We start from the raw sequence: 9447 nt of genomic DNA on the forward strand, positions 1-9447 counted from the left end.
CGACCTCACGCTCCCCGTTCAAGGTTCCTTTGGCTACTTCAGTAAGCCAGAGTGTCATTTCTGAAGCCCTCCTCCTATACCATCCTCCCTGCTGGTGTGATGTTGATGGAGGGGTGCACTCTGAATGGGATGGCTGAGTTAAGTTCTGTTAGGAGTCAGGGGAGGGACTGGATGGCTTTAGGAACCTCCCCTTTGCCTCCTCAGCCAACCCAGGTTGGGTGGTTGTGGGGAGGAGATGGCTGGGTTGTTTTGTCTATGGTACTGGGGATTGAACCCAGTGGCATTCTAACTCTCAGCTACATCTCCAGCTCTATTTTTTTCTTTTTTCTTTTTTCATAGTGGTACTGGGGGTGGAACCCAGGGGCTTTCTCCCAGACCTATTTTATATTTTATTTGGAAACAGGGTCTCACTAAGTTGCTGAGAGCCTCACTAGGTAGCTGAGGCTGGCTTCAAACCTGTGTGATCCTCCTGTCTCAGCCTCCCAAGTGCAGGGATTACAAGCATGCGTCACCACGCCCGATTTATTTATTTATTTATTTATTTATTTATTCATTTATTTATTTAGTGGTACTCTGGGTGGAACTCAGGGACTTTTCTACCTCCGGGCTATACTCCCAGATCTATAGTTTATACTTTATTTGGCAACAGGGTCTCACTAAGTTGCTGAGAGCCTCACTAAGTAGCTGAGGCTGGCTTCGAACCTGTGTGATCCTCCTGTCTCAGCCTCCCAAGCGCTGGGATTACAAGCATGCGCCACCATGCCCGGCTTTTTTTTTTTTTTTTTTTTTTTTTTTTTTTTTTGTGGTACTGGGGTTCCTGGAAGCCCTTCTACCTCCGGGCTACACTCCCAGACTTATTTTTACATTTTTATTTGGAAACAGGGTCTCCTAAGCCAGAGCGTGCAGCTGGCTTCGAACCTGCGCGATCCTCCTTGTCTCTGCCTCCCAAGCGCGGGATTACAAGCGTGCGCCATCACGCCCGGCCCGGCTTTTTTTTTTTTTTTTTCTTTTTAAACAAGGTTTTACTAACTTGCTGAGGGCCTCCTTAAGTTGCTGAGGCTGGCCTCAAACCTACGATCTTCTTGGGAGGCTTCTCAGCCTCTCAAGTACTGGGATTACATTGTACCGCCACACCCAGCTATCTCCCCAGTTTTGTAGGGGACACAGGACAGAGCAGCAGCTGTAGGTCCTGAGCACTTGTAGAATCTTGCTGGGCACTGGCCTGCCTTGTGAGGGAGCCATCCCTTCTCCCCTCTCCCCAAACATTATGGGCCTAGTCTCTCTATATATGCTGTTCCTCTCCGCTGGATTGGAGGGCTGGGGCACAAGATAGGATTTGGAGTCAGACACCTGGGGTCCCAGACTAACTGTGTGGTCTTGGCTATGTTACTTGATCTCTTTGAGCCCTGATATTACACTTTGTAGAGTGAGGACTGAATGTCATAATCTGCTTCCAGGACATCTTGGGGGGAAGCATCCCTGGTATATGTGAAAGTACTTTCTGAACAGTTCAACTCCTGAGTAGTACTCAGCATGGGCTAGGGGTGGTCACCTTGGCAGGTGTCCCTTGTGCCCCGTGCTGGCCAGCATTGCATCAGTGGTTAGAGGTAGGAGACTAGGGCAACCACACCTGTCTCTCTTTGCAGATCATGAAGAACCACTTAAAGTTGGGGGTGGGTGTTTGCCATGGCCAAGAGGGGCATTGAGTACCAGGCATGGTGAGCACACACCTGTAATATATCAGTACTTGGAGGTTGAGACAGTAATATTGCAGGTTCAAGGCCAGCCTCAGCAAGACCTCTGTTCCAAAATAAATAAAAAGAATTGGCAGAATAGTCTGTAGGTAGAATATTCTTGGGTTCAACCCCCAGTACCAAAAAAAGAAAAAGTCATTGTGTTCAGCCTTGTACCAGGGGGTCCCTGGTACATACTTGTCTTGGGGGGGTATTTAAAGACAGCCCAAAGATGGACATGGTGGCTCAAATCTGTAATCCCAGTACTTCAGGGGGTGAGACAGGAGACTCTCAGGTTGGAGACCAGCCTCATTAACTTAGCAAGACCCTCAGAAACTTGGTGAGGGATCCCGTTTCAAAATAAAAAAAAATACACACACACACACACACACACACACACACACACACACACACACGGCTGGGGAATAGAATAGAATAGTAAGTAGAATGTCCCTGGGTTCAATCTCTAGCACCAAAAAAACAAAAAACAAAACAACAACAAAAAACCAGGCATGATGGCGCAGGCTTGTAATCCCTGCCCTTGGGAGGCGGAGACAGGAGGATCGCACAGGTTCGAAGCCAGCCTCGCTGGCTTAAGAGAGACCCTGTTTCCAAATAAAATATAAAATAGGTCTGGGAGTGTAGCCCGGAGGTAGAAGGGTCCCATCCCCAGTACCACCACCAGAAAAAAAGGTGGCCCAAGACACAGTCTTGAAGAATGAAAGGGTCCCCTGGGAAGAATGGGGAGGGAAGTACCTAGAGGAGGGGAGATGGCCAGTGGAGGTTACCTGCTGCTCCCCCACCCAACCTCCCCTCCAGAGTATTCCAGGTTCTCCCAGGGCTGGGAGGGAGAATTCCGTGTAGCTGAGGAAGGTGGCTTCTGACCCCAGGGAGGGAAAAGCTGGGGGGGGGGCTGACTCGCTTCCACAGCAGGCCTGAGGGGCGTGGGCAGGAGAGGAGAGGGTCCCGCCTCACTGCCTGTGACTGCCTGTCACTGCAGAGGCCTCCAGTCCCGCAGGCCCCTAATCAAAGTGACAGCTCCTAGGAAACAAGTGCCCCTCTGGCTGCAACAGTCAGAAAGCCGAGAGTAAGCAGTGTGATAAGGGCTCCTTATACTTTATTTTGTGTGTGTGGTCCTGGGGATCAAATCCAGGGGTGCTCTCTAACACTGAGCTACACTTCCAATGTGTGTGTGTGTGTGTGTGTGTGTGTGTGTGTGTGTGTAGTACTAGGGATCAAACCCAGGGGCGCTCTACCACTGAGCTCCACCCCAAGCACTTTTTATTTTTTATTTTGAGTCAAGGTCTCACTAAATTGTTCAGGCTGGCCTTGAACTTGCGATCCTCCAGGCTCAGCCTCTGGAGTCACTGAGATCACAAGGTCTGCGCCACTGTGCCGACGAGGTAAGGGCTCCTTACACTTAACCTTGGCCCCCCTGAAATAGGAGTGGGACCCTCCATTGTCCATAGGGAGCTCCAGTTAGCCTCAGCTTAAGGGCTCCCTGCTCATCATGGACCAAGCCAGAGTTGGTGTTCTGAAGGGCTGATGGTCCTCCACACCTTCCTCACCCCACCTCAACTCAGGGGCAAATGTAGGCATGTCACTGTGGGAGCTGCCTCTGCCACCCCAGCTCCGAGAGCCTAGGAGACAGGAGAGATCAGTGCAGGGGCGGAAACGGGGAAGCCGTGGCCCAGTGTAGGTGCAGAGTTAACCAGGCCAATGGAGACACCAGATTCCCCTGCTGGTGCCCTAGAAGTCCAGGGTTCCTAGAAATCTGAGGCCCCTAGCCAGGCATGGTGGTATAGGCCTATAATCTCAGTACTTGGGAGGCTGAGACAGGAGGATCATAGGTTCACAGCCAGCCTCAGCAAAACAGTGAGGCCCTCTGCAACTCAGTGAGACCTTGTTTCAAAATGAAGAATAAAATAGGGCTGGGGATATAGTTCAGAGGTAGAATGCCCCTGGGTTCCATCCCCAGTACCACAAAAAAAAAAAAAAAAAAAAAAAAAGAAAGAAAGAAATTCAAGGCCCTTTGCCCTGGCCCTAGACACAACTATTACTCTCTGCAATCCCATGATGTTAGCCATTCTTCAGAAGAAAGATCTAGATCCATGTCTACCCATCCCCCAGACTGTGAGAGCCCAGAGGCAGGCTCCAAGCACCCCTCAGGGGTATCCTGACATCTCACATGGGGGTCCCAGGACTGAAGGACGAGGTGGTAGGTGGACAGACACCGGTGTGAAAATGACCTAGCAGGCCCAATTTAACAGTCTGCACTGGAGTACCAGGCACTGTACCTCCAGGTGACCCCCTGAGATGGTCATCCCCCCCAAGCCAATTCCATCCAGCACTGGCCTGCTGGTCCTGCTTTACCTCTTGGGCCCCTTTCAGAAAAATGTGCCCTAGCTAAAGTTGTCTACAACACCTCCCTCCTCCTTGGTTCTCACATGCCAATGGTCCCAGAGTAATGGTTCTGTTACACAAAAATGCTCCAGATCTGTTTCTCCACCCCTCTTTCTTTCTTATGTACCCCAAGTCTCACCCTCCTGCCTTGCCAGGGGCATCTAAAAACATCGAGGACTCCTGCCTGAAATGCTGCAGTGAGATCCATCACCTCTAGACAAAGGCCACAGGCCCATCTGGTGGGAAGGCCTTCATAGGGACACCAGGCTCATGCCACACCCTGCGAAGTGCAGCCACTGTAGCTGTGGCAGTGCCTGGGAGGCCCTTTCCCTCTCCAGTAATCCAGCACCAACATCACATCTCCATCTCCAAAGCTTTCCATTCTTTTTTTTTTTTGCGGGTCTGGGGATGAAATTCATGGGCATTCTACCTCCAACCTACACCCCCAGCCCTCTCTCTCTCTCTCTCTCTCTCTCTCTCTCTCTCTCTCTCTCTCTCTCTCTCTCTATATATATATATATATATATATATATATATATATATATTTTTTTTTTTTTTTTTTTTTTTTTTGTGGTACTGGGGTTCCTGGAAGCTCTTCTACCTCCGGGCTACGCTCCCAGACCTATTTTTTTTTTAATTTGGAAACAGGGTCTTTACTTAAACCAGCGAGGCTGGCTCCAAACCAGCGCAATCCTCCTGTCTCCGCCTCCCAAGCGCGGGGATTACAAGCGTGCGCCACCACGCCCGGCCCCAGCTCTATTTTTTATTCTTTATTTTGAAACTGGGTCTTACTGAGTTGCAAAGGGCCTCACTAAGTAGATGAGGCTGTCCACGAACCATGATCCTCCTGTCTCAGCCTCCCAAATGCTGGGATTACTAGCGTGCGCTACCATGCCCCGCTAATCCAAAGCTTTCCTTAATCAGTTCACCTCTGGGGTACGTGTATGTGTGTATACACCTATGCATGGGTATAGTGCTAGGGATTGAATCCAGGGGCATTCTACCTCTGAACTCTACCACCATCCCTATTTTATTTTTTTATTTGGAAACAGGCTCTCGCTAAGTTGCTAAGGCTGGCTTCCAACCTGAGATTTTCCTGTCTCAGCCTCCAAAGTACTGGGATTACAGGCAAGCACCACCACACCAGGCCCTCCTCTGATTTTTTTCCTTTCTTTCCTCTCTTTCTCTCTCTCGCTCTCTCTCCCTCTCCTCTCCTTTCTTTTTTCTTTTTTTTTTTTTTTTTTTTTTGTGGTACCAGGGATGGAACCCAGGGGCATTCTACCTCTGAGCTATATCCTCAGTCCTATTTTTTATTCTCTATTTTTAATTTTAATTTTTGGGGGGTCTGGGGATGGAACCCAGGGGTATTCGACCTCTGAGCTACCCCCCCCCCGCCCTATTTTTTATTCTTTATTTTGAAACTGGGTCTCACTGAGTTGCAGAGGGCCTCACTAAGTAGCTGAAGCTATCTTCGAACCGCGATCCTCCAGTCTCAGCCTCCCAAATGCTGGGATTACAAGCGTGCGCCACCACGCCCAGCCTTATTCTTTATTTTGAAACATTGAGGTGCAAAGGGCCTAAGTAACTGAGGCTGTCCATGAACCTCAATCCTCCTGTCTCAGACTCCCACATGCTGGGATTTCAAGCGTGTGCCACCACACCCTGCTCTCCTCTGATCTTTTTCTTCTCTCTTTTTCTTTCTTTCTTTGTTTCTTTTCCTTTCTCTTTCTTTCCCTCTCTTTCTTTCTTTCTTTCTTTCTTTCTTTCTTTCTTTCTTTCTTTCTTTCTTTCTTTCTTTCTTTCTTTTTTGCAGTACTGGGGATGGAACCCAGGGGCATTCTACCTCTGGGCTACATACCTAGCCCTATTTTTTTTATTCTTTATTTTGAAATAGTGTCTCACTGAGTTGCAAAGGGGCTCACTAAGTAGCTGAGGCTGTCTGCGAACCATAATCCTCCTGTCTCAGTCCGGCTTCCTCTGATTTCTTAAGCACCCAGTATCCACCTCCATGAGGCCCATTATTATCTCAAAACAAGTTCATCTTTGTGTAGAGTCATTTAGATGGCTCTTCCCTGCCAGGCACGTATGACACCTTTAGAAACATGTGTCTGCCGGGCGTGGTGGCGCATGCTTGTAATCCCTGCGCTTGGGAGGCTGAGAAAGAAGGATGACACAGGCTCAAAGCCAGCCTCAGCTACTTAGTAAGGCTCTCAGCAACTTAGTGAGACCCTGTTTCCAAATAAAATATAAAATAGGTCTGGGAGTATAGCCCGGAGGTAGAAGGCCCCTGGGTTCCATCTCCAGTACCACAAAAATAAATAAATAAAAACATGTATCCCCTAAATAGCAGCTTATGCCTGGCAGGTTGATAAATATTTGACAAATAAATGTAACTTTTTTGGGGGGGTGGGGTACTGGGGATGGAACCCAGGGTCATTCTACCTCTGAGCTGCATACCTAGCCCTAATTTTTTATTCTTTATTTTGAATCAGGCTCTCACTGAGTTGCAAAGGGCCTCCCTAAGTAGCTGAGGCTGTCCATGAACTGCAATCCTCCTGTCTCAGCCTCCCAAATGCTGGGATTACAAGTGTGCGCCACCTCGCCCGGTGATTAAGTGTGATTTTGAACACACACTCCAGAAGCACCCATCACTCTTGCTCAATCTTGGCACCCTTGGTTCCAGCCTGAGGGCTTGGGTGGAGGGGCTGGCCCCGTCACCATCGCATTCCTGGCCTATGCTCGTGCTGTGGCCTCTGCCTGGGATGACTCCTGTCCCCTCACCCATGTTCCCAGGCTCAGCACCCCCTTCCTTCAAAGGCCTTACCTGGTGTTCCTGGCAAGAACCTCTTTTCCACCTTTGCGTTTTTGGGGGTGTCCCACATGACACTTCTCTGCTCTTTTTCATGTCTGGCTCAGCCCCAAAGTCAAGACACAGTCTTTCAGTCTTGGGGTGAAGTAGTGGTGGTGATGGGAGACTGGATCTTTTTTTGGGAAGGGATCAGACCCAGAGAGATTCTACCTCCAAGCTATATCCTCAGCCCCATTTTATTTTGATTTTGAAACAGTGCCTCACTAAGCTGCCAAAGCTGGTCTTGAACCTGCGATCCTCCTAATCTCAACCTCCCAAGTGCTGGGATTACAGGCATGTGTCACCACACTCAGCCGAGACTGGCTCTCTACCAGCCCCCAGCTTGCTATGTGTAGAGGGAGGACACAGTGGTTGCCACTTGAATATCACCCACAGAACAGGCAGCCCTCAAGAAGGTGTCTGAGAGCGGTGTAGCCTCTGTGGTGAAGCCATGGAGCCAGGCTGTAAGGGTGGGTTTCTGTCAGCCACCCCCAGAACCAGGCAGGGGTGAGGACGCCTCCCACCTCCCCACACTGTGCCTGCCTGCAAGTCTGTTCCCTGCCATCCCAGCAGCCGTTCTGCCTGTCCCCACAGTCCCCATGTGCCTGTCAGCCAACATCAGCCTCATAGACGCATTCACCCATTTCCCCCAGAAATCTGCCTTGCAGCCAGCTGCCCCTTCTGTGCTGGCAGCCAAAGCAAACCACTGCAGAGTCACCCCAGCCAGGGAGAGGTGGAAATCCCGGCCGGGAGTGCAGCAGCCAAGGGAAGAGGGGTTCCCAGGCCCTCAGAAGCAGTGCCGTGCAAACCCTAACCCTAACCCTGCACCTCGCTGACCCTGACCCTTAGACGCCACAGCGGGGGCCTGGAAAGCCTGGCAGGTGCCGCCCTTGACCCGACAGGTCATCCCTGCCAGGGGCCTCCAGGAATCTTGCCTAGAAGTCTGAATCCCAGCAGACCTCACAGGGGGAGCCCCCAGAACCAAAATGGTTTCAAGAAGAGTCCAGAAGACCCTCAGATCCTGAGAGATCCCATCAAAGGTTTGTATAAATGCAGAACAAAACTTGGCTTTGGGGGAACCTCAGATTCCCTTGAGGGTACCCCAGACCCAAAAGACCCCAGAGAGGGAGGTCACAGACCCAGAGCCCCTTACAGAGGTTCAGACACAGAGATCCTCCCCTGGGGACCCAGACCAAGTTGTGGGAGCAGTGCCCCTTCCCCTCACTGACCTGGCGCCGAGGGGGTCTTTCCCAGGCTGAGCTGCCGGAGCCGCCTCTGGTGGGCTCGCCCCCCGCAGTGCACCTGGGCCTGGGCCGCTGAGTTCAGCTGGATATTGCAGACGTCACAGAGCGTGTAGGAGGGTCGTTTTCTCTCCCGCTTAGGCTTGGGTGGTTCTGGGGGCCGCGGGGGGCACTCAGTAGATCCAGATGTGGGGGGCTCCTTCTCACTCGCTGGGGATGGGCTCAGCGGTCGCTTCATATCTGAGCAGAGAGAGAAGAAGATAAATAAAAGAAGACTGAAGAAGACTGAATGGCTGTGAATACATGCAGGAGCCCCCAGGGTTCAAGGACTGGAGGTGTTTTCCAGGCATGGTGGTTGTACATCTATAATCCCAGGATTTGGGAGGCTGAGACTGGAGGATGGCAGGTTTGAAGCCAGCCTCGGGAATTTAGTTAGGTTGTCAGCAATTTAGTGAGAACCTGTTTCAAAATAATTAAATAAAAAGGGATATAGTTTGGAGGAGATATAGTTTGGAGGTAGAATGTCCCTGGGCTCAATCCCCAGTAAAACACACACACACACACACACACACACACACACACACACACACACACAAGTGGAAGTGCTATCCAGGCATGCCAGGGCACATCTATAATCCCAGCACTAGGGAGGCTGAGACAAGAGGATTGCAAGGCCTAGGACAGCCTCAGAAATTTAGCAAGACCCGCCGGGCGTGGTGGCGCACGCTTGTAATCCCCGCGCTTGGGAGGCTGAGACAGGAGGATCTCACGGGTTCGAAGCCAGCCTCAGCTACTGAGTGAGGCTCTCAGCAACTTAGTGAGACTCTGTTTCCAAATAAAATATAAAAAATAGGTCTGGGAGTATAGCCCGGAGGTAGAAAGCCTCTGGGTTCCAGCCCAGAAAAAAAAAAAAAATTAGCAAGACCCTCAGAAACTTAGTGAGACCATCAGCAACTTAATAAAACTTCGTTTCCAAAATAAATAAATAAATAAAGTAGCCCTGGGTGGTATAGCTCAAAGGTAGAATGCCCCGAGTTTAATTCCCAGGCCCCTCACACACTGAAGATGCTGAATGGTTGTAACCCAGGTAAAACCCCCCAGCTTTTGGAGACACCCCAACCCAAGGATGATAAAAGGGAGCTTGGTATACTCTATTTTAAGCAGAGCAACACCAAAATATTGAAATTTTGGGAGGGGTATCAGTTGCTGACACCACTGAGAA

At 50.3% G+C, this 9447-nt stretch overlaps 1 protein-coding gene across 5 annotated transcripts in view; it reads right to left on the reverse strand.

Moving 5' to 3' along the window:
* The window catches only part of ZNF385C (zinc finger protein 385C), a gene marked incomplete at both ends in the record, with an annotated part of 34428 nt that extends 25965 nt beyond the window's left edge, over nt 1–8463 (reverse strand). For 4 of the 5 annotated variants that reach the window (XM_080713873.1, XM_080713874.1, XM_080713875.1 and 1 more), the window contains one exon: nt 8214–8463. In XM_080713873.1, the coding sequence (XP_080569999.1) occupies nt 8214–8463 (250 nt within the window). The remainder of the gene's footprint in view (nt 1–8213) is intronic. The other variant, XM_080713876.1, reaches the window with a different exon arrangement.
* Nucleotides 8464–9447: the final 984 nt, after the last annotated feature.

This window comes from Muscardinus avellanarius (assembly GCF_963383645.1).
Source record: "Muscardinus avellanarius genome assembly, chromosome: 16".
NCBI classification, from domain to species: Eukaryota; Metazoa; Chordata; class Mammalia; order Rodentia; family Gliridae; genus Muscardinus; species Muscardinus avellanarius.